The sequence below is a fragment of the Gymnoscopelus braueri genome, assembly GCF_963280865.1.
Source record: "Gymnoscopelus braueri genome assembly, chromosome: 3".
NCBI lineage: Eukaryota > Metazoa > Chordata > Actinopteri > Myctophiformes > Myctophidae > Gymnoscopelus > Gymnoscopelus braueri.
Window position 1 is genome coordinate 10,668,131 of NC_137612.1, and position 27,220 is coordinate 10,695,350.

A 27,220-nucleotide genomic window follows, 5' to 3' on the forward strand; every position below is an offset into this window, starting at 1 on the left:
CATTATTTTATACTTTCAGGCTATTCAAAAATAGCAGATCTACAAGCTCGTAGCGCGGCACCGAGTGCCGCGCTACGAGCTTGTAGATCTGCTATTTATTTCATTTTTTAAATTGTGAAAATGTGTGCAAATCTTTGAATATATATATTTTTTAAAGCAAACATTTGTAACTCAAATTCTACAAATGTATTCTAAATCCTAATACTTTTTTGAAACTCATGAGCTTGTATATCTGCTATTTTTGAATAGCCCACAGTATAAAAATAATGGTTTAAGTGGTTAAAATCTAAAATGACAGATGCGTTCCCGGTCTTAATGGGTTAAATCAAATCAGACGTTGCAGTTGTAACATATTTACTTATGGGCTGTTTGCAGTGGTGGAAGAAGTACTCACATGTTTTACTTGAGTAAAAGTATCAATACCACAATGTAGAAATACTCTGTTACAAGTAAAAGTCTCGTTGTCAGAATTTACTTTTGTAAAAGTACAAAAATATTGCCTTAAAAATATATATAGTACCGAAAGTACTCATTATGCTATTAAAAAAAGCAGATCAACAAGCTCTGTAGATCGGCTATTTTCAAATGGACTAAATATATAGAGAGCTTAAGTGGTTAATGCATGTTTAGTAATAAAGCTCTAATTCTACAAATTAACTAGTAACCAAAGTTTTCAAATAACTGTAGTGGAGTAAAAAGTACAGTATTTTCCTCAGAGATGTAGTGGAATAGAAGTAAAAGTTTTGAAAATTGGAAATACTACACTAAAGTAAAAAAAAAAACGTTAAATTGTACTTAAGTCCAGTACTTGAGTAAATGTACTGTTACTTTACTGGCTGCTTGTTTATTTGCTCACTGGAGAGTCACTGACAACCAGAGTCAAAACACTGGCATGTGACGCAGTCGGTAGCGCTGTCGCCTCACAGCTAGAAGGTCCTGGGTTCGATTCCCGCCGGGGACGCTGTGGGCGCTGGGGGCGTGTCTTCTCCTCCGCGTCATCAGCGCCCATACCCTAGGTGGGGTCGGCGAAAGGGCCTACTCTGTGTGGAGTTTGCATGTTCTCCCCGTGTCTCCTAGGGTAGTTAATACCCTCACAAAAACATGTAGTAATCCTGGTCGCTATACCGCCTCCCCCATGACAGCCGGGGCGCCTGATGGAGGGGAAGGGAACTGGTTGGAATAACGTGTTCCTTCCACGCGCTATACGTCCAACCAGGGAAACTCCCCCCTGTCAGGTGACAAGAAGGTCAGTTGGCTCTCATGCCTGAAGGAAGCATGAGCTCGGCCCTGGCCTCCCTACTGTGGGGGACTGGTGTAGTGCTGGTTTAGGGCTGGTGTAGCGCCCAGGATCACTTAGGAAATTGTCACCGGGTGAAAAAAATGGGTTACAAAAATCGCGGGATAAAAAATTTAAAGTAAAAAAAAAAAAAAAAAAAAAAACTCGTGGCATGTGAGAATAAAGCATAGTGGGGCCAATACAGTTCATTCTGATCCTGAACTTTATTTATACTTTGCATTTCGTTGCAAGATTGCAACAGTTTAACGACCATTCAACCGAGGATCTACAAATGTCTTCTAAATCCGAACAGTTTTCAGTTGAAAATGATATGTATTTGTCCACGGACCCCTATCTGAAAACGTTTTGTTCCAGGGACCCCCAGAAGCAAAGATTTGAGTCAAACATTTTCCCTTTAAAAATATCTATATTCATGGTTTGCACAAAATGTTCAAGATTTTTCATAAAATAGCAGATCTACAAGCTCATTCATATAGTGCGGCACTTGGTGCCACGCTATGAATTTGTATATCTGCTATTTTTGAACAGCCAAAGTATAAAATAATGGTTATAGCTAAAATCTAAAATGTCACAGATGCGTTCCCGGATTAAATGGGTTAAAGAGCCTATTTTATTTAGATTTTTTTAGGTCGATCTACAAACTCACAACGTGTCAAGATTTGACATATTGTGAGTTCATAGGGATCTTTCTTTTTTTTGGGGGGGCGGGGGGATAATGTTGATAATTTTTTTTGACAAATCTTGTCTTTTGAGGGTCTCCCTGGCACAACGTCTTTTCAAATGGGGGTTCGCAGCTGAACACACGGGGGTCCTTGACATGAAAGTGACTGCGAAGCGTTTATTCTAAACACGGCTGACCTTCAGGCACCTCTGGGGCAGTGGTGTAAAGTAACTAAGTACATTTACTTAATTACTGTACTTAAGTAAAATTTTGAGGTATTTGTACTTTACTTGAGTATTTCCAATTTCCAATACTTTTACTTCTACTCCACTACATCTCAGAGGCAAATATTGTACTTTTACTCCACTACAATTATTTGAAAACTTTAGTTACTAGTTACTTTTCAGATATAAACTATGATATTATAAAACAAACATTAACCACTTCAGCCCTATTTTATACATAGGCTATTTGAAAATAGCCGATCTACAAGCTCACAACGCGTCGCAGCGCGACGCGTTGTGAGCTTGTAGATCGGCTATTTTCAAATATTTAGTACTTTTACTTTTGATACTTTAAGTACATTTTGATGCCAATACTTTTGTACTTTTACCCGAGTAAATTTTTAATTCTGGACTTTTACTTGTATCAGAGTATTTTTATATTGCAGTATTGGTACTTTTACTTAAGTAAAGAATTTGAGTACTTTTTCCACCACTGATTTCCATGGGCCATGAGAAGGTATCTCTTCAGATTAAAGTGTTTGACAGCTTGTGAATCCCTCAGGGCTTTTGGACAGGCTATGCCAAGGATCTAGAAGTCCCTTTTACACAGCCTGTTCATGGTGGGAATATCGCCCCCATCATTCCGCCTCGCTGTTCTGTATAAAAGGTACGGCACGGTAGCCTGGGACCAGACCAATCTGCCGGTGCAACAAAAAAAATATCGCCCTCTGCGATTTGTGTCTGGCACTGCTCAGTAGGCCTATTCAAATATGGGAGACTGTGATTGGTAGTTGGCTGTAGGTCTAACCAATTGCGTCCAGAGCCATCGTTTTGATCCCGCCCCTTGGGAAAAAAAAGTTGGTCATAGAAGCACCAGACTCTCATCCACACAGTGATCCACATAGTCTGGCTACGTGATATAGTCTGGCACACAGTGATATAGTCTGGCACACAGTGATATAGTCTGGCACACAGTGATATAGTCTGGCACACAGTGATATAGTCTGGCACACAGTGATATAGTCTGGCTACGCGAGGCTAGGTGGTATTGGGGGTGGCACTGGCCTTGTCCCACCACCTTTATAAAAGGTGCGGCATGGTATTGGCGGGTATACGGGCACCGTATTGGGGGTGGCACTGGCATTGTCCCACCACCTTTTAGCCGGCAGCGGAGGAGGTCACACGGTCGAATGGGCGTCTGTATAAAGGGGGGTCACAGTCCCGTGAGAGAGTGATCACTCTCTCGTCACCACAGTGGTTTGAAAACTACAACATGACGTCACTGAGCAGCGGTGATAAGCGACTCAGCGCTCACCCCAACACATCTCTCCGTTTTTTACTGAGAGACCTCACCCCATCACCTCTGAACAGCTGAACCAGAGGGAGGGCGGGGTCAATTCTAAACGGACATGACCATGACTATGAGCACCCGGTATCATAATCACCTTTGAGGTGAAAACGTTTCCACCTAAAAAGGTGAAAGGGTGATCACCTAAAATGGCGGCACGCAGCCACCTTTAAAGGGACAGTTGGCAGGGCGGGAAGGAGGTAGTACTGTATGTCTAAGGCAGTGAGACCCCCAATGTCATGGCAGCTTGTCTTGTTCTGACATTCTATGCTTCTCTGTCTATTAGGTTGGAGCTGCATTTCCATCCAAATTCCATTTAGTTTTAGTCATATTTTAGTCATCTGAAATGTTTTAGTTTTTGTCTACATTTAGTCAACTAAATATCATAACATTTTTAGTCAACTAAATCTACAGTTGATTTAGTCAACTAAAATGTATTTTGGCGGTGCCTTGATGGCGTCGTAATGCCTGATTTTACACTTGGTTGTGTGCTAAAAATAGCCGATCTACAAGCTCATAACATTTTGAGATGGGGGTCCGCGGCCAAATACATATCATTTTGGGGGTCCTTGACATGAAAAAGTTTGAGCACCACTGATATAGAAACATACGTTTTTTTCAGAAAACTGTTGGGATTTAGAAGACATTTGTAGAATCGGCTTCAGGTCTTAATGGGTTAACATATTTAGCTGGGGACCGCCCCGGCCCCCCCAAGGACCCCTGGGAGTCCCCGGACCTCACTTTGAGAACTACTCACATTTCTGCCTCGAGCCTCTATCCCGTTTCTTTTCTATTTCTTCTCACACATATTTCTGATCACAACAGAAAACACGTTGCTAAGCTCTTTTAATTTGGTCACAAAAAGGGGCGAGACACAAACTCTGTCCTGACCTTACAGTTGCATCAACAATATATTTAAATACAGTAATGTACCCTAAAGGAATAAGCGGAGTCAAACTAAAGCACTTATACATCAATCCTTTGAGTCTGTATTTTCTTTACTTAATAGTCTATCATTATGTATAATAATGTATAAAGTCCAGTGACAGCTGTCATCTCAAATTGTGTGTGAACGAGAGAGAGTGAACATATTGTCTCCTCTGTCGGGTGGAAACCTCATATGTTCAAAACTGTTACTTTTCAGGATTCAAATAAAGAAATAGCAAAAGTAGCAGATCTACAAGCTCGAAACCTGTTACGTCGCTTCGCGCCGCGTTTCAAGTAAAGCTTTGACACTGGATTTGATACTTTTGATGTGACGCTGTAGTATGATCAGGTAGGGAGTTAATTTACGAAAAAACACAAAAAATAATCATTCCTTACATTTTAGTTTTTATTTGTTGAGGAAATTGTCAACATATTTAGTCATAGTTTTAGTCATCACAGCTTAGTTTTTATTTTGTTAGTTTAGTTTAAAAAAAGGTAGTCGACTCGACGGACACTTTCTATCATAGTTTTAGTGGACAGAATTAACACTGGGCATTAATGACCACTCTTTGTTTTTTTTTTTACAAAAAAATCATAATCATGAAAAACTAATTGGTCAATATGATCACACATTACACCTATATATAACATGATTACCTACTGACTTTGGAAACATGCATTTATTGAACTAAAAAACTAAAATGGCTTTTTAACAGTATATTTACCTTTCTCTGTATTTTTGTCCTTTACAGTTTGGTCAGAGATCCACTTTATATTAGAATTATGAGATGATTAAACAGATTGGTCATATTTGTCTTGTGGTGCAGACACAGCTCCATAAATCTTGCATGGTATTTGTTGTCCCTTCATTGGAACTTCCTCCTCAACAAACCAAAGTTTTCCAAACAGTGGGTTTAACTTTACTGTGTGGTGTAAAGTAACCAGTGGTGTAAAGTAACTAAGTACATTTACTTAAGTACTGTACTTAAGTACAATTGTGAGGTATTTTTACTTTACTGGAGTATTTCCAATACTTTTACTTCTACTCCACTACATCTCGGATCCAAATATTGTACTTTTACGCCACTACATTTATTAGAAAACTTTAGTTACTTTGTAGACTTTGATTATTATTAAAAAAACATACATTACCCACTTCAGCCCTATATACATTTCGGCCATTTGAAAATAGCCGATCTACAAGCTCACAATGCGTCGCGATGCGATGCATTGTGAGCTTGTAGATCTGATATTTTCAAATGATTTTAATACATTTTATACATTTGAAAACGTGTGAAATAGGACATTCTACATAATGAGTACTTTCTGCTTTTGGTACTTTAACTACATTTTTTATCCAATACTTTAGTACTTTTACTCAAGTGCATTTTTTTAACAGAGTATTTCTGCATTGCAGTATTGTTACTTTTGTGAGTACTTCTTCCACCACTGGTGTCTACATGAAGTACCATGGTCATCCTGACAAAATGGACCCTTTGTACCACGACAAAAGCCCATTGCTTAGAGACTCATTGGTTCTCAAACTTCTTCCATGTCAAGGACCCCCAAATATACACTTATTATCCCGCGGACCCCCATTTGAAAAGATATACCAGGGACCCCGATAAGAGAAGATTTGTTTTTACGGCTCTAGAAGTGATTCTCAACCATTTTAATGTCAAGGAACCCCCAGTTTGACATGCCTTGGGCTACGGACCCCCATTTAATGGCATTTCTATCTCTGGGACCCCAATTTATATTGTAAAATCCATGTTGATTTAACTCTGAGAGTGTACAAATGGAACCAAATGGACCCGTTCGGGTCCATTTGGTTCCATTTGTACACTCTCATTTAGCTGGGGACCCCCTGGAACTCCCTCAAGGACCCCTGGGAGACCCCACTTTGAAAAACCACTGGCTTAGAGACAGTCCACGCACGCAAGCACGCTATCACACACACGCACGCACGCACGCACGCACGCACGCACGCACGCACGCACGCACGCACGCACGCACGCACGCACGCACACACACACACACACACACACACACACACACACACACACACACACACACACACACACACACACACACACACACACACACACACACACACACACACACACAGTCAGAGGTGACTCACTCTGCCTGGAGGAGACTGAATACAGTAATACTGTAGTATACCGTTAAAGGATAATTCCGCCCGACGTTTTTCTTACCTTATATATGATATTATGATATCCTAGGACGAGCGGTACAGTAGGAAAAAAAACATAACTCCAACCCGAGTCCCACCGCAGCTACAGTATAGAGCCTATTAGGAATTTCAATAATTCTCCTTCAACACTGCTGTAACACCAGCACTGAGATACAATGAATAACGATACACTTTAATAAAGGGATGTTACTGATTTGTACAACATAAAACCCTCTCTGTGACTGTGACCCAACGCAGGGTCCATTCTTATACACGTTTTCCATCATTTCACACTGAGAAGCATTGCTGAGGAGTGGGGGAAAACACACACACACACACACACACACACACACACACACACACACACACACACACACACACACACACACACACACACACACACACACACACACACACACACACACACACACACACACACACACACACAGGTCAGCAGATTTCTGTATTGTGATTATAGCTTCCGTGTAAAGCAGTACTGACTGTACACGAGTGAATGAAGCATAATGTACAAATTACCCACAAATAAACACACTCCTTGTTAACCTCTTTCAACCTGGCGTGTGCCTATTTTGGACATTTATCATGATAAGGTAAAGAATTTCCCAAATCTTCAAAAAGACAGAAAGTCAGCGTTGTGAGCTTGTAGCTCATATTATCATGGTATGATAATATGAGCTTGTAGCTCATATTATCATGGTATGATAATATGAGCTTGTAGCTCATATTATCATGGTATGATAATGTGAGCTTGTAGCTCATATTATCATGGTATGATAATATGAGCTTGTAGCTCATATTATCATGGTATGATAATATGAGCTACAAGCTCATATTATCATGGTATTATCACTTGACTAAAGGCCCGGGCCGTTCTCCCGTTCAAAGCGAAGGCGTATGTACTGTACATGCAGTACATCGTTGCCGTCGGGCAGAAACCTCATCTCCACATCTCCAACTTTTGTGTTTTTTCGTAAATTAACGCCCTACTTGATCTCACTACAGCGTCACACAAAAGTAGCAAAAGTAGCAGATCTACAAGCTCGAAACGCGGCGCGAATCGACGCGTTTTGAGCTTGTAGATCTTCTACTTTTGCTGGTTTGAATTAGAATCCTGAAAAGTAACAGTTTTGGGACATATGAGGTTTCCACCCGACAGAGGAGACGAGACAGTATGTTCAGATATGTCACTCCATAAACAACACTGAACAAAGAGCACAACCACAGGTGTTTTACATGAACAACACACTGTGTTGCTGTAACGTCAACACACCCAGCATGTCAATATACTGTTAGGCCACAACATCTATTTCAGCTCCAGAACATAATACCCAATCTATTTCAGTAAGAGGATGGATGGCAAAACACTCACTATGGGTAGAAAGAGATGCCCCCCTGATGAGGCATTTGACCCCCTGGGAGATGAAAGATGGCCTGCAGGCACACACACACACACACACACACACACACACACACACACACACACACACACACACACACACACACACACACACACACACACACACACACACACACACACACACACACACACACACACACACAGACAGACAGACAGACAGACAGACAGACAGACAGACAGACAGACAGACAGACAGACAGACAGACAGACAGACAGACAGACAGACAGACAGACACGCGCAGGCCTCAAAGCCCAAACCAGCGTGAAAAATGCATGAAGATGTGATGTCCTCTCCTCCGCTGAATCTCTTGGCGTTCCCGCTGATAAATATTTCATTGTGCAGCTTCGCCTTCTCTGTGAGCCGTGGGGGAATGGAAGTGACAGGTGTCAGTCACCTGCCTTGTGTGACGGAATGGGAACCAACACTTAGGTTAACTAAAGGTCAGTATCGTCACTGTCTTGTTCAAAATGCTTGCTTTACAGGAAATGGAGGGGGAAAAAAATTGGTTTTACTGTACCAGAGGTACAGTAAAAAAAAAACTTTACGGACCCATTTAAAACTTCTGATTTTGGTGTGTGCCCAAAGAAAACAGAACACAACTTCATCTCTATTGAATATCGTTGACGTCGGGCAAAAACCTTGCATCTCCATATTTTAATTTTGGGTGTGCTTTCATAAATGACTACTTGATCATACTACAGAGTCACACAACAGCACTAAAAGCAGCAGATCTATAAGCTCGAAACCTGGCGTGGTTTGAGCTTGTAGATCTACTGCTTTTGTTATGTTTCAGTTTGAATCCTGAAAAGTGACAGTTTTGGAGGTTTCCGATATATGGGTTAGTAGTCCAATATCCAACATCTTTATTATAAAGATGTTGGATATTGGACTTATAGTAATAAACCCTTTATGGCCATCTTTACAACATAATGGTAGTTAAAGTTTGATTCCACTGAGGTGCTTAATTAATGACATGGCCTTTCTTATGGAAGCCGACCCTCTGATGTCTTCCTGTAATTTATAGAGATCCTTTCAAATGTTCCGCTAAGCCTCTCTTGGTCGTTTTTACACTTAAAGAAAGATCCCCAATTCATTCATGGGTGTACAGGCCCCCTGTACTGTACAAACGTTTTGCATATTTTGCATATTTCCGCATATTTCGTAACTTCCCGCAATGTCACTCACCGCATAAAATCAGATAAAAACCCTGCATATTGCGTCGCATAATCAAGGATTTTTGCCTGCGTTTTTCTGGAGGGTCTAGATTTCCCAATAGGACAGAGTTTGTTGGTGATTTTAACGCTTCTGTTTTAGCTATTGAATGTATTCCATGGGGGGACGTACCAGGGGGTCTCCAGCAATACAGCATCACAATCATTTTAACCACTTTATACATTTATATGTTGGCTAATCAAAATAGTAAGCTCATACAGCATGTCACTTGTAGAACTGCTATTTTTGCTCTCTCTCTCTCTCTCTGTGGTCAGTAGCATCAGCACATTTTTGACCACCAACAAAGGCTGTGTTACCGTAGTTAATTGTATTTTATTTTTCTAAATCCAAATGGCAAATCATAATTCGAGCATGACCCATAATTCTAGCATACGCTTTCATTTAATTCATTCTTTAAAAAAAGTAAAAACTATGTCAGCTGAGGGGCATGCACAGTTCATGAGTTCAAAACGGTTTCATAACAACACAGCTTTCACACATGATGTCAGTGTCTCAACCAACAGTGCCAGCAATTTGCGTGTTTTTTAATTTTTTAATTTTGTAATTTTTCATTCAAATAAATGATCTGATTGGGTTTTTAAACCCCTACGACAGTTCTACCAGTAGAGAGCAGCAAATCGACACATTGATGACCTCGCTGGCTCACTTGCCCCCTCCCAAACAGGCTTACGTCACATCCGGTCATTAACCGGATGTGACATTTTCGACAATCGTTGATCGGGCTAAATTACGATGTGATACACGACTACGATGACTGATCGTCACCCAGACCAAAGAGAGTAGACGTGGACCTCTCCGTTCGTTTTTTATACCGTGTGAAAAAACGTGACTTTCCCTATTCTGGCCGAAAATGACCGCGGGAATTTTTTTTTAACCGGAAACGGAATCTGCGTCATGAAACCGGAACCCAATGAGTCTGAAGGAGTCAGGACGCGAAAGTGATCATGAAAAATAAACAGAATAGCGCGACTACAGTCAAAAGTATAAACTCGGGATTTCTCGTTCTGGCACTGAGGGTATTCAGGAAAAACTCGGGATAACTCGGGCGTGGCACTGAGAGAGTTAAAACTAACAGTTTTGGACATAATGATGTTTCCACCCGACAGAGACGATATGACAAAAACTGACACACCCCTCATATGTGCGACACACACACACACACACACACACACACACACACACACACACACACACACACACACACACACACACACACACACACACACACACACACACACACACACACACACACACACACACACACACACACACACACACACGTTAACCACTTAAGACCTACATTTCATACAACAGATTAGCAAAAATGTTACTTTCCTTCTACAGTCAGCGTTGCATCGCTATGTGTTGTGTCGGCTATTTTCGACTTATGTTCCCCTCAGAATAAGACGATTCCAAGGTTCAAGTGGTTCATGTAGTAGGCCTAACTCTGAGGACCCCGGCCCGGACCCCCTAGAGGTCCCGGACCCCCCTGTTGAAGACCCCTGGTGGCTTATAGAGCACTGTAAGTAACAGAACTGTGTCTTCTTTTTCCGGGGGTAAATAATGAAAGTGAGCCACGTGCAGCTGCACTCCCACACATGTGCCACAGTGTACCGTACGGTAACAGTATAACATGCAGGTCAGCACAATCCCTCACACTCATAATCCAATCTTATACAGCAGCTCAAGCAGCTCCTGCTTTGCCTTTGATGCCGGGGGGGGGGGGGGGGTGCAACTGTAGTGTACATACACTGTGTTGAAAGTGCAGGATAAGCTCTAGTGAATAATGGCCCCTTTTTTTTATCAATCTGCTGAAACGGCCACTTCACCGCTATTATTGTGCGATGCAAACATTCCATACAGGCAGGGATTGTAGCAATTATTGACCATACCCGTGGGGGGATATGCGCACATGATCTGGCAACCCGGGAGCCAGCGAACACAAAAGCGCTAATAAACAGCTGAGATTTTGTGTAATCGCGGAAAACGGGCTTCGCTGTTAGGTGCACATGGTAATGGTCAATGGCTGTGTGCAAATTCAGATCAATTGCTCCAGCCACTGAGGAGAAACGGGCAGAACCAATTTTGGCCTCACCACTACACCACTACACCACTACACCACCACACCACCACACCACCACACCACTACACCACTACACCACTACACCACTACACCACTATACCACTATACCACTATACCACTACACCACTACACCACCACACCACCACACCACCACACCACTACACCACTACACCACTACACCACTACACCACTATACCACTACACCACTATACCACACTATACCACTACACCACTATACCACTACACCACTACACCACCACACCACCACACCACCACACCACCACACCACCACACCACTACACCACTACACCACTATACCACTACACCACTACACCACTACACCACTACACCACTATACCACACTATACCACTACACCACTACACCACTACACCACTACACCACTACACCACTATACCACTATACCACACCACTACACCACTACACCACTATACCACACTACACCACTACACCACTACACCACTACACCACTACACCACTATACCACACTATACCACTACACCACTACACCACTACACCACTACACCACTACACCACTATACCACACTATACCACTACACCACTACACCACTACACCACTACACCACTATACCACACTATACCACTACACCACTACACCACTACACCACTATACCACTATACCACACTATACCACTACACCACTACACCACTACACCACTATACCACACTATACCACACTATACCACTACACCACTACACCACTACACCACTACACCACTATACCACACTATACCACTACACCACTACACCACTACACCACTACACCACTATACCACACTATACCACTACACCACTACACCACTACACCATGCACCACTACAGAGGTTTGTCAAATTATAGGAGGATGCGCCTGGCGGAGATATGGCGTCCAGCCATGTGCGTTTGTTTGTTTGTTTGTTTGTTTGTTTGTTTGTTTGTCTGAGTGTCGGTCCACAGCTAATCACCAACCCAAGCTAGTAGGCAGATCAATATTATTCATATTCATATCTATCTTACACTGTATACCAAAACAAAACAAAAACTCCAGATCTATCAAAGCCGCGTGCTATCGACGTTATGGTGCAGAAAAACTACAGAAAAAAAAAAAAAAAACATTCAATATTATTTTATATTTTATTACAATAATATTTGTAAGGGACTACACCATGCATTTTAACTTTTCCTTCTTTTTTGTGTGTTTTTGGTCTCCCCTACCTCTCTTCTATCCCAAAAAACACCCAGTTTGAACACTCAGGCTTTCACAGTATATAATTGGTCTCAAAACAGACCAAACTGATTTTCACCCGAACGTGACGTCACGTTCGGTACAATCCCTCCCTTTTTTTCAGTTCCAACTAAAAAACAAATTAACTTTTTCCACACAGAACCAGGAGATAACATGCATACAAACTGTCTCAATAGCGCCCGTGCCAAACAGGACAATGTGGTATTGCAGGTGAAAGTGCTTTATAAGCCAGAGAGAAGTTAGTTGGAATGAGTATATCTGAGGCTTGATTTAGGCTCAAACCTTTTGAAAAACGTTTGAGGGACATAAACAATATGATATTAAATATTAAATATATTTTTTTAATTCATGGTGTATATCTTTTAATGGGATAAAATGCCAGATGGAGATTATTAATTATGCCCCAAGAATCAGTGGTACCTCTGCAGTGTGGCCCCTCATCCCAGCCGTCGGTGCAGTCTGGCTCCCCGTTGCACAGCTTGCTCATGGGGATGCACAGATCTGTGCCTCCACACTGGTACTCGTTGGGTGGACATCGTGACACACGGCTGTGTGGACCTGGAAGACACAAATAAACACCAAACAATTCAATTCAATTCAATTCAATTCAAATTCAAATTCATATTCATATTCATATTCATATTCATATTCAATTCAATTCAATTCAATTCAATTCAATTCAATTCAATTCAATTCAATTCAATTCAATTCAATTCAATTCAATTCAATTCAATTCAATTGAAGGGAACTGAAGTAATGTTGTAACTATTAAAGCTGCAAACCTGAACTTATTCTTAATGAATAAAATGTTATTTTAACCAATCTGCATGGTAGAGTATGTTAATACAATATTTGGTATTTCCGTTTTGGAAGAGCGGTTTAGAAGTAATAAGGTCTCCCAAGCGGGACATGAAACGTATGGATTGCAGCTTTAATATCCAGACAAATCCGTGCCGTTCTTCAGGACTGTGGCTTTAGTGTCTTTGAGGCCAGAGGCAGTGTGTATAACCTCAGTTCATTTAACCCTTTCAATCCGGGAACGCAGCTATGCTATTTAAAGATAGCAGATATACAAGCTCATAGCGCGGCACCGAGTGCTGCGCTATGAGCTTGTAGATCTGCAAGCTCATAGCGCATCAAAGATCTATCTGTATCTATCCATCTGAACGATCTTTGAATATATATATATTTTAAGTGAACATTTGTAACTGTCAAATGTCTCAAAAAAAAATCTTAATTGTTCTTGTCAAGGACCCCCAAAATTATATGTTTTTGGCAGCCGATCCCCATAAAAGATATGTTGTTCCAGGGACCCCCCAGAAGCAAAGATTTGAGTTAAAAATGTTGTTTCAAAAAATATACATGTATTCAACACAAAATGTTCAAGATTTAAAAAAAAATAGCAGATCTACAAGCTCGTAGTGCGGCACTCGGTGCCGCACTATGAGCTTGTAGATCTGTTATTTTTGAATAGCCAAAGTATACAAAATAATGAATAATAATAATAATGAAGCATCAACGACGGTGAGAAAACGATAATGTTACTTCCGCCAAATTAGTAAAACTTTCGCCAGAAAAAGACTGTATCAAAAATGAGTGACTGACTATCATAAACGATACAGAGACACCTCCCTGAGACGGTTTGTTTATTTTTGGACCACGATTCTTATATGAGACGATTCTAAGATGACCCAATGTTATTCTCCATAGAGAAATTACTTCCACGACCCAGGGGATGAACTATAGTGACGTCAGGACTTCTGTACTCTATTGTGTCCTAATTCTGCTGATCAACTCCCCACTGTCTGTGTCAACAGCAGTTGGGGTCTCAACCTTTTTTCGTGTCGAGAGAGGACACCCAAATTGATACAACCCATTCCCACACTGTAGGTATACATATCACGGTAGTTCCAAAACTTGGAGTCGATACACTCAGGGGGGGGGGGGGGGTCCCCTAATGATTTTAGGGGGGTCCCCAGATGATGAGCTTAATGTGCAACATTGTTTTCTCACTCAACAGTAGAAGAAAACCCAACAACATACAGTATAAGTGTATACAGGGTATCAGCACATTTAAAAAGCTAGAATGTAATGACTTTTAAGACCTTTTTAATACCAAAATTGGCGAAATTGTCAAATATTACGTAAGAAAGAGGCAAACATTGTAAAAAAAAAAATTCGATCTACAAGCTCACAACGAGTGTATAGTTTGGCTATTTTCACAATATTTATCTGTGGAACCAAGACAAACTAAATGTAATGCCTCAACTCCTACAATTCCAAGTGCTTGTCAAAATAGAGGGTCCCCAGTTCAAATATGATTATTTTGGGGGGTCGCGGCCTGAAAAGTTTGGCAATCCTTGGTCTAATACAGGGGTCTTCAACAGGGGGTCCGGGACCCCTAGGGGGTCCTCAGAGTTACTATAGGGGGTCTGCCAAATCTTTGTGTGATATGATTTTTTTTTTTACCTTAACCACTTGAACTCTAGCATCCCTTTTCTGAGGAGAAATTTAGCCAAAAATAGCAGATCTACAAGCTCATAACGTTGGCGTCGGCTCACAACAACGGCGTTGTGAGCTTGTAGATCGGCTATTTTTAGCAAAGAGGTATAGGTGTAGAGGGGAAAAGGAGCAGACCAAGTAAACAAAAAAAAAGTTTAATCTGAAACGCAATTTAATACAATATAGAGGGAGTCCCTGCTTCATCTCTCTCTCAGCTAGGGGGTCCCTGCTTCATCTCTCTCTCAGCTAGGGGGTCCTTGGCCTGAAAAGGTTGAAGACCCCTGGTCTAATACATTTGAGAAGCACATCAGTGCTCTACGTTGTACCAGATCAACCATCAATTAGCATGGTTAGCACAGCCTCTGTTGACAGTATGCTATCGCTGCAGCTTCCTGCTATTCTGAGACAATAAACCCTCAAGTGGACGTTAGCCTGCCAGCTGCCTTCCTTCTGTCAAGAGGAGCGGTCTGACACAGTGACACTGTGGGAAACCCTGAGTGAAAATGTTACGTCTCAGAGTTAACCCAGTAAGACCGGGAACGTGTCTGTGTCATTTTCACATTTATTTGGCTATTAAAATATGCTAGCAGATATACAAGCTCATAGCGCTGAGCTTGTAGATCTGCAATTTTTCGGAAAAAATGTGGAAAATGTGTGCATTTGTATGTGAATATATATATTTTTTAAAGCGAACATTTGTAACTCAAATCTTTGCTTCTGGGGGATTCTACAAATGTCTTCTAAATCCTAACAGTTTAAAAAAAAAACGTATGTTGCTATTAGTGGTTCTCAAACTTTTCCACAACCTTTTCATGTCAAGGACCCCGCAATATGATATGTATTTGGCCACGGACCCCCATCTCAAAATGTTTTGTTCCAGGGACCCCCCCCCCAGAAGCAAAGATTAGAGTTAAAAATGTTCGCTTTGAAAAAAAATATATATATATTCAAACGATTTTTCAAACAATAGCAGATCCACGAGTGCGGCACTCAGCGCCGCAGCACTATGATGAGCTTGTATATCTGCTATTTTCGAATAGCCCAAAGAAATCTTAAACAGACACAGATGCGTTGAATGGGATTGAATGGGTTAAACTGAATCTCAGGGTTGTTGTTTTTTGCAGCGCCAGCCCAGGACCATAAGAGCATGAAGCGATACGACCCACGTCTGACCTCGTCCTCCTCTCGCCCACGCAGAGGCAAGCATCTGTTTTCAAGACACATGCGTTCCCTCTGGGGGGGGGGGGGGAGATGGACTGGTGGTACTGTACCAGACCGTACCATACCGTACCAGTCCATTTAACCCATTAAGACCTGAAGCCGATTCTACAAAATGTCTTCTAAATTCTACCAATTGTTTGAAAAATAAAAAAACTTATGTTTCTATATCAGTGGTTCTCAAACATTTTCATGTCAAGGACCCCCAGAATGTATATGTATTTGGCCGCGGACCCCCATCTCAAAATATGTTATTCAAGGGACCCCCAGAAGCAAAGATTTGAGTTACAAATGTTCGCTTAAAAAATATATATTCAAAGATTTGCACACATTTTCACGATTTTTCAAAAATAGCAGATCTACAAGCTCATAGCGCGGCAGATTCTACAAAATCTCTTCTAAATTCTACCAGTTTTTTGAAAAAAAACGTAGGCCTATGTTACTATGTCAGTGGTTCTCAAACATTTTCATGTCAAGGACCCCCAAAAATAGCAGATCTACAAGCTTGTAGATCTGCTATTTTTGAAAAGCCAAAGTGTAAAATAATGCTTTTTAGCTAAAATAAAAAAAATGACACTGATGCGTTCCAGGTCTTAATGGGCTACGTGTAAAATGACACATACAAAAATGACACTGATGCTAACCCTAACCCAGGTCTTAATGGGCTAAGACCTGGATCAAGCCGTAATCTCAACAACTTCCTCATCAACACAGCTGTCGCATGATTTAACTGTGCCCATAGTGACAGTTACACAACACAACCCAACCCAACACAACCCAACACAACACAACACAACACAACACAACACAACACAACACAACACAACACAACACAACACAACACAACACAACACAACACAACACAACACAACACAACACAACACAACACAACACACATCTGGACTCGTCACATTCGTTGCTGTCGGGCAGAAATCTCCATATTCTAACTTTTTGTGTTTTTTTTCGTAAATTAACTTCCCTACTTGATCACTACTACAGCGTCCAGTGGTGGGAAAAGTACTAAATAAGTATCAAGGAAAAAGTATCAATGCTGCAGTGTAGAAATACTCTGTTACAAGTATAAGTCCGGAATTCAAAATAGCCTACTTGAGTATCAGTACAAAAAGTACTGGTATCAAAATGTACTTAAAGTGCCAAAAGTAGAAAGTACTCATCATGCAGAATGTCCCATTTCATAAGTTTTCAAATGTATAACAATCTTTTGAAAATAGCAGATCTGCAAGCTCACAATGCGTCGTGATGCAACGCATTGCGAGCTTGTAGATCTGCTATTTTCAAATGGTTTAAATGTATATGGGGCTGAAGTGGTTAATGTATGTTTTGTAATAATAATCAAAATCTACAAAGTAACTAGTAACTGAGGTTTTTAAATATTTGTAGTGGAGTAAAAGTACAATATTTGCCTCTGAGATGTAGTGGAGTAGAAGTAAAAGTACAGAAAATTGGAAATACTCCAGTATAGTAAAAAAAAAAATCATAAGTGTACGTAAGTACAGTACTTGAGTAAATGTACTTTACACCACTGCTACAACGTCACACAAAAGCATCAAAAGTAGCAGATCTACAAGCTCAAAGCGCGACGAGAAGCAACGCCGTTTCGAGCTTGTAGATCTGCTATACTTTTTGCTGTTTTTGAATTTGAATAGTGAAAAGCAACAGCTTTGAACATGAGGTTTACCGCCCCAGACAGAGACGATATCCAGGTTCCACAACGCTCGTATTATTTTAATGTACTCCATGTTTATTCATATACTGTAGCTCCTTCATGCTTATGAAACGGTTACTTACAAACTAAAACCAATCAGAGCGATTACAAAGTATCCATTTAGAAATGTTTTTATTTAGCTTAAAAGTTTCCACTTCCATAGCAAACAACAGCTGTGTTTTATTGAGAAATAGACCAATCAGGATAGAATATTCAACAAAGCTGGGTGTAATTAATATGTGTACTGTATGGTTCCTGTCTTTCATTTGTCTTAAATGGTAAAGGGTGCATTCACTGGATATAGCACCTTTATCCAAAGTTCTTTACAATGTTTATTACATTAACCCTTTCTCTCACACACACACACAGACAGACAGACAGACAGACAGACAGACAGACAGACAGACAGACAGACAGACAGACAGACAGACAGACAGACAGACAGACACACCCCATGGGAACAGTTAGGGGGGGTTCAGCGTCTTGATCAAGAACTCCCCAATTTCCCCAAGTGGCCGTTCTACCACTGCCATCTTGTAAGGTACTTTTTTATTCATCTTGTAAGGTACTTTATTTTGCACTTCTTGCATAATAATGCGAGGTTGTGTGTCGAACGTTGTCTGTCAAGCCCTTTAAATCTTCAATATGTTTCTCCATCAACGCCATCAACACCTAATGAAGAGGTTCTCATCCAATGAAGCCATTTATACTGAAAGAAACCCGATGTTTCTCCCCTCACCGTTTCTTAAGCTAATCTTTTGCTTTCACTCCCCCCCTCTCTCTCTCTCTCTCTCTCTCTCTCTCTCGCTCTCTCCAGATTGTTCTTTCAGTTCCCTTCTTCTTGGTCTCATCCATCATGGTGTTTCATGTGTCTGTTCCTCAGCTCCTCGCCAAAGAGCTTCCACACAAGCAGCACATGATGGCAGGACTCCAGTGTTGTGGCAGCAGGAGGTGGATGGCAAGCGAGAGAAAACTTTAGTCCCACTTACAAACACACTATTATCCAAGACCTCGGGACGACCGGGCTACCTCACTATCTTCTCAACGTCTACTTCTTCAGCCACTCGTTCCAAAAGCACTCGGGTTCATTATACATCAACGGCAGGGAGACCAACATGTTGTGGTTGTATGAAGGAGAGGAGACTGCATGGTGGAGCAGAGAATTATACTCACACAGAAGCACACCATATACTGTAGTCCATGAGCCAGACAAGATTTCATTATCGAAAGAGTGGGCAAAACCATACCTATATTAAATTGTTTATAGCAGGGCCGGATACAGAAATTATTAATTCGGGGGGCATTAAGAAATGCTGCCCCCCAGCATTTCTTAATGCCCCCCGAATTAATAATTCGGCGGGGCGGCTTCCTCGGCGGCGAAAATTTTTTATGCTTTTTTTTTGCGTTTTTTCCGGCTGTTTGTGTAATACTGCTTCCTATTGTTTAGGAGTAGTAATATCTGGCAACACTGCCCATGGAAAATCAGGGCAGAGGATTATTTGAATTGTGCAATGATACATGATGGAATATGATTAAGGATTATTTTGATTATGGTAAGCTCACATTTCATATCATGACATAAATGTAACTTTCACAAGCCCCCTCGTTAAAAAAATAAATAAAACATTTTTTTATTTTTTATTTTTAGATTCTTTTTTGGGGGGGCAGTCAGGGCATTTGGGGGGTAACCTTTCCACAGGAACAGCTTTTTCATATTTATCACACATTTTGTTATTTTCAGGTGAAACAATGACAACATTTTAAAAATAGTTATCATAATGAAACTTACCCAGTTGATTACTTACACTTACGTATTACAAGTTTTCTGAAATTGTATATTTAAATATGCAAATTAGGCATTAGGAAAATATGCCCGAATTTGCACAACTTTCGAGAATCAACATTGGAACATTGGACAAAGCCGGAGTCATTCTTATTTCATTTTGATAAGATGTTGGAGTCAAAGGTTTTTAACGAGGGAATATTCAATATCTGGCTCAATTTTGGGTCTCTGGCTCTTGGACTAATTGCCCAATTTGCATATTTAGATATATAATTTCAGAAAACTTGTAATACGATAAATCATTGTCTTCATGTAAGTAATCAACTGGGGAAGTTTCATTATGATAACTATTTTTATTAATAACATAACAAAATAACAAAATGTGTGATGAATATGAAAAAGCTGCGCCTGTGGAAAGGTTATCATATATTTATTTACTTATATTGACCCTATAAACAATTTAATATAGGTATGGTTTTTCCCACTCTTTCATAATCATTGCTCAATTTTGGGGCTCTGGCTAATGGACTAATATGAGAGGGCTTTGGAGATGAGAAACTCCAACACAAATGGAGTGAGAGCATCACAGGTGATTTAGGCCAGTGGTTTTCAAGCTTTTTTCATGCCAAGGACCCCTAAATTCATATAAATGTGTCCGCGGACCCCCATCTGAAATTGTGCCAGAGACCCCCAGAAGAGGAGATTTGTGTCCAAAAATGCGAAATTCTACAAAATTATTCAAACGCTTTCGAGATTTTTTTTCGCAGAGTGGCACAAAGTGACACGATGTGAGCTTGTATATCTGCTATTTTTGAATAGCATGCATAAATAAAATATGGATAAAGGGGTGAAAATGTATTAACACCTTTTGCTGGGGACCCCCTGGAACCCCCTCAAGGACCACTGGTGGTCCCCGGACCACTGATTTAGGCGGTTGGCTAATTCCTCTAATACAGTAACCTCGGTCCCAGCCTCACTCATCTGCGAAGAGAAGAGCCTGGTCACGACCTAAAGCAGCGAGTGTCTAGGAAGTCCTGAGTGGACAGGATTTCCGTTTCCCCCGGAAACGATATTTTTTGACCAATCACAACACTCGTTTCATTCACGGAGAATGTTAACAGATTTGTAAAGCATCAACGTCATTTCCTTGGGCGGTACTTCCGCCAAATTCAACCGTTTCCGGTTGTCAACTTCCTAGACAACCAACATCCCAGGTCTTGCCCAGGGTGCTAATACAGAGGTTCCCAAACTTTTCAGGCCGCAACCCCCCAAAATAATCATATATTTGAACTGGGGACCCCGCACCCTGACAAGCACTTGGAATTGTAGGGATTTCTTAGTTTGACTCGGTTCCACAGATACATATTGTGAAAATAGCCGATCTACAAGCTTGTGGAGCTTGTAGATCGGCTATTTTCACAATGTTTGAGGTTTAGTCCAATTTGGTGTTAAAAAGGTTAGCTTAAAAGCTTAAAGGTCATTAAATTGTAACTTTAGAAATGTGCAGATACCCTGTATACACTTGTACTGTATGTTGGTTTGTTTACTGTTGAGTGAGAAAACAACGTCGCACATTAAGAAAACCATCTGGGGTCCCCCTGGGGACCCACAGTTTGGGGAACCACTGCTCTAATAGACTTCGCCACATTAACGTCATTAATGTCATTACAGGTGCAAATCTCCCAACGTTTTTCAAACATAACTAAATCTAGAAGCTCACAACGTGTCGTGAGCTTGTATTGAAAAATAGCCAAAGCAGAAAATCTGGCTTAAAGTGGTCAGCTCTAACAAAAGGAACTGTTCCGAATGGATTCAGAAAAGGCCTGCGCTGCACTGAGACGTACCATTAATCATCTTTATTAAACCTAATTTATGCTTTGTCACTAAGGCCGTGTCACCAAGACGAAGACCTGATTTTCGACTTAATGCGTCAACACATTTTCCAAATTGAAAAGCAGGTTGTGTTGGTGGAGCGGCGACGTATGAATTTAGCCCTGATGGGGTGTAAACTCGTCTGCTTAGAGCCATGTCTACTCCATGGCCTGGAGCTCATCATCACGCCTCTGGCACCATGAAGAGCCTCCAGTGACTCAGCAAATAATACAAGTGACCTGGCCTCTCCCTTCGGCTAACCTCGCATCACCAGACTTTCCGTCGCGGAGGAAAGCCTGGTATTACCGAAGCCGTGTGATCCGGTTTAGAAAAAAGAAAAAAGAGAATGTTGGTTGGTTGGTTCCGGGTTGGCGTCACATTGTTTTTGTTCCCCACATAATGTGAATCAATTAGTTTAGTCACGCTAGTCACGCTACGCATTGTGCTAGTTGCGCTAGTCGCGCTACGCTAGTCACGCTACGAGTTAGAATAGAAGATTAGGACATACCAAACCATTATTATACCAAAAGAAACAAAACGATTATATCAATTTAAACCAATGTTAAACTAGGGGAATCATTTTCGGAGGTCGTGGGTTCGAATCCACCGTGGTGCATCCGGCTTTGTTGAGCGTCTACACGAACACAATCGGCCCGTGTTCGGGGGAGGGAAGCCGGGCGGGGATGGTGAAAACTGTCACTGCACGTAATCCTACGGGCTGGAGGGGGGGCGGCACCTGTCAGCAAGGAGTGTTGGGCGGGAGGATTAGGGCTCTACGTCCTCCGGGTGGGGGCTCCTCACTGGCAGATTAGTCAGTGGGATACACGCAGGCTCTTTTAGCTCAATGGTAAAACATGTCAGCACTAGCGCAGGAAACCGGGTTCCGTGGTAAAAGAGGAAAGTTACATAGTGCTGCTTTAACCTAGCCTGGTAAACCCCCTCCCTCCGGAAATCTAATTTCCATTGGATTTCAGGAAGGAATCTGCCATGAGAACGTGTGTGTGTTTTTATCTGTGGGCTGGAGTTTGGCGGGAGTAATACCGTTGACTGACAACCCCTTCAGCCAATCAGCAGTTGTTCCTCTTCAGCCAATCAGCACTTCGTTTTTACCACCACCAGACCAATGTGATGCAACGGGACTTTTGAAAGGGCCATACCGAAAATAGGTTGCCTTATTCGGATACACGCATGTCACTGCCCGCCCCTACCGGTTCTCTGAATTTGTATTTTTAAATAGGCTCTGTCATGATTAATTGACCACATATATGAAGTTAAACAACAAAATTCTATCCGAACGATATCTTAAAAGTAAATTCCGTGCCTCAAAAAATAAGTTAGAGAGCGTTTTGAAGTTTTAAAAGAGAAACAGAAAAGAGCGCACAGAAAACAATGGCTGCCGTTCCATTTTGGTCGGCATTTGGTTCACTCAAACTCGCCACCTGATTGGCCAACTTTTGCTGCTAATCACAGAGCGATGAGCAAGGAGGGGCTTTACCAGGCTAAGGACACTGATAGGCTCGTCCACTTGGTGGACGACGAAAAAAAGCCAAATAAGCCCTCATGCCAGACTCCTTCCTGAAATCAAATGGAAAAGAGATTTCCGGAGGGAGGGGGTTTACCAGGCTAGCATTAACCATGTACTGTAAGCCCTATTTTATATTTGTCACTTTGTTACTCCTAATTCCAATGTTTTTGTAAAAATGCAATACAGCCATTTTTACTCGTAACAGAGTGTTTCTACACTGTGGTATTGCAACAATATACTGAAGTAAAAAAAAAAAGAAGAAGCACTTCTTCCACCACTGGTCTGTTGCCCAAACTGCTAAATCCTCCACTTACTTATCGCTCCCTGCTGTCCAAGTCCATTTCAACAGCTCTGGCTCCACTGTCGGGCAAATAAATTCCTGCCAGACCCCTCCATTGAATGTTCTATCATTAAATCACTAGACCTCATAACCCATTCAAACCCGGGAACGCGTCTGTGTAAACCACTTTAACCATTATTTTATACTTTGGCTATTCAAAAAATAGCAGATCTACAAGCTCATAGAAGCTATGAGCTTGTAGATCTGCTATTTTTGAAAAATCGTGAAAATGTGTGTAAATAGGGATACATTTATTTTTAAAGCGAGCATTTGTAACTCAAACCTTTGCTTCCGGGGGCCCCAGGAACAAAATATTTTCAAATGGGGGTCCGTGGCCAAATACATTTAATGTTGGGGGTCCTTGACATGAAAAAGTTTGAGAACCACTGATATTATAGCAACAGATTTAAAAAAAAAAAACTGTTAGGATGTAGAAGACATTTGTAGAATCCCCCAGAAGCAAAGATTTGAGTTAAAAATGTTCGCTTTAAAACATACATATTCAAAGTTTGCACACATTTTCAAGACTAAAAAAAAAAAAAAACAGATCTACAAGCTGAGTGCCATGCTATGAGCTTGTAGATCTGCTATTTAAAATGACACAGATGCGTTCCCGGTCTTAATGGGATAATGGAGTCATCGTATACCAACCTGCAAGGGAGCAGATAAATTCTGCAAGGTATAAGAAATGTGCTGAGAGGCTTTGGCCTGTTTATTTATGACCATTGGTGGAAGAAGAGCTACGCAGAATGCGTGTACAAAAAATACTACGTTACACAAGCAAAAGTCCATTAATGATCTTACTAAAAGCAGCACTATATGTAACTTTCCTCTTCTACCCCAGATTTGAACCCGGTTTCCTGCGCAATGCTGTTTTTTTTTTTTTTTTTAAACCATTGAGCTAATAGAGCACGCCTGCTTGCTCAGGGGATACATTTAATCTTGACCATCAGGTCAAAATTTGTGTCAGATCCTGTGTCTAGGTGAGACATGACCTTGCTTTGACACGATCTAAATGTCTCAATAGAAGAGCAGGGAGACAAAATACAACCACCCCGATTATATACTGTAAGTTATATTGTATTAACATACTCTATACTGATACGACAAAATTACAATTTATTCATTAAAAAAAAAAGTTATACAGTGCCACTTTAAGTATAAGTATTAGCATCAAAACATACTTAAGCAAAAGTAAAAGTAGTCATTATGCAAAAAATAGCCTTTTCACAACTTTATTCAGAAGTTTTCAAAATGTTTCATCGCAATGCGATGTGAGCTTGTAGATCGGCTATTTTCAAACAGGCAAAGTATAAAACAGGGCATACAGTTAACTCTTTGACTGCCAGAGTATTTTCATAAAGTACTCCCCCAGTGCCAGCAATTTTCGTGTTTTTTTATTTTTATATTTTGAATTTTTCTCATGAAAATAATTTAAGGACACATAATGTAAAGACCCAGCACAAATCCGCCACTAGGGCGCAGCACATGACAGCTTGATCCATGTCGTTGGGTCTCTCTCACCCTTCTTCATAGATTAGACAAGGAAAAACATGAAAACGGATGTGACGTCCCCCCCATTGTTTTGATCAGCGAAAATTACGTTGTGATATACGACGGCGATGACTGATCGTCACCCAGACCATAGATTATAGAAGAGAACCGTTCCGTTTGTCCGTTATACCGTGTGAAAACCCGTTTATTTACCTATTTTGGACGAAAATGACTGGGGAAAAGAATCAAAAACCGGAAACGGAATCCAGGTCATGGAACCGGATGCAGATGTCCGTGAAGTAAGTGGAACTCGAGAATAACATTGAATATTAAGCAGCATAGCGCAATCAGAGATTAAACAATGAACGCGCGTCCAGCGCGTCGAGCGCGTCGACGGCCAACTGGACAAAGTAGCACTTGACGCGTTATCGCGTCGTCCGCAGTCAAAGAGTTAAGAGGTTAATGTATGTTTTGCAATACTAAACTAAATCTACAAAGTTAACTGAAGTTTTCAAATAATTGTAGGTGGAGTTACAGTAAAAAGTACAATATTTGCCTCTGTGCTGTAGTGGAGCAGTAAGTATAACGTATTGAAAAAAGGGACATACGCAAGTAAAGTAAAAGGACCTCAACATTGTACTTTAAGTGCAGTACTTGAGTAAATGTACTTAGTTAATGTCCACCACAGATATATGCTGAGAAATGTGCTGCTGAGAGAGTTTGGCGTGTTGTTTATGACAGAGAGAGACTGTTTACCAAGATAGCCCTGTTCTGCTGTAGCCACAATATTAGCATGAAATCATTGTTTATGCGTTCAGGCGTGGAGAGCACGGCGTCCTATTTGTAGCAACACTTGTACGTCTGGGTTTCAGATATACACTCCCAGCCTACTGGGTAGTATTAACTGTTTACTGTGTGTCTGAAGGATGGCAGACAGAAAGACAGTGGGATGATTCTGCTGTTCTTCTGTCTTTGATTAAAGCTTTGAGTTACACATGTTTGCTTTTAAACATAATATATTCAAAGATTTGCACACATTTTCAAGATTTTTCAAAAATAGCAGATCTACAAGCTCATAGCGCGGCACTCGGTGCAGCGCTATGAGCTTGTAGATCTGCTATTTTTGAATAGCCAAAGCATGACATAATGGTTTAAGTGGTTATACAGATGCGTTCCCGGTTTAGATGGGTTAAGTGCAGTTTTCACAACAACACAAACACAGGCCTGTCCTGCACGGCCCACAGCGAGGGAGGGAGGCCCCCAAAAACAGCTCAGCGACATTGTGAAATACAACAGCGATTCCCAAAAGTCGACAAGCTCACAACGCGTTGCAACTTTGTATTTCCGTTATAAACAGGGACTACTGTATATTTCTCAATGGAAGAGTAGGGAGACCAGATCCAACCACTGCAGATATATCTTGTTAACATACTCTACCATACAGTAGGGCATTCACAGAATAGTCGAATATTCGAATATTCGAATATCAAACCGACTATTCGACTATCAAACCACTATTCGACTATTCGAAAAAAAAAAAAAAAAAAAAAAAAAAAAATATTTTAAGATTTTTTTTTTTAGTGGCTTTTCTAGAGCAGACATGCAGCTGTGAGCTCTGGTGTGACGTCAACTCGCATTCCTTGAGTCGAGTCATCAATGCAATTTTTTAATTTTTTATTATCAAATCGAATAATCGAATATTCGAATACTTTTGGGTCGAATAATTCGAATACCATAAATCACTATTCGTTAATGCCCTACCATACAGATATACTAGTTATCTTGTTAACATACTCTACCATACAGATATACTAGTTATCTTGTGTTAACATACTCTACCATAAAGATTGATTAAAATAACCTTTTATTCAAGTCCAGGATAGCAGCTTCCTACCGGAGACTATACGCCAATCATCAAATTATTGGCTTAGGAATGCGACAAAAACAAAAAAAAATCTCCATGCATTCAAGGCTTCATATAGGGTGTGTAATTGATAGAAAATAAGTCATTTTTTGGGTGAACTATCCCTTTAAGCGGCTAAACAATTCTGCAAGTCCTCTCTGTCTGAAATGACACTTAAGCCTG

General features: G+C 40.9%; 2 protein-coding genes across 2 annotated transcripts in view; both read right to left on the reverse strand.

The window, feature by feature from the left end:
* Positions 1–27,220, reverse strand: part of LOC308081788 (low-density lipoprotein receptor-related protein 1-like) — a 285,687-nt gene that overhangs the window by 206,241 nt on the left and 52,226 nt on the right. The window contains exon 3 of the mRNA XM_080423412.1: positions 13,095–13,232. Coding sequence (XP_080279538.1) covers positions 13,095–13,232 — 138 coding nt within the window. The remainder of the gene's footprint in view (positions 1–13,094; positions 13,233–27,220) is intronic.
* Positions 1–27,220, reverse strand: part of LOC308082533 (AMP deaminase 2-like) — a gene marked incomplete at its 5' end in the record, with an annotated part of 557,360 nt that overhangs the window by 5,003 nt on the left and 525,137 nt on the right. The gene's annotated exons all lie outside the window — the stretch shown is intronic.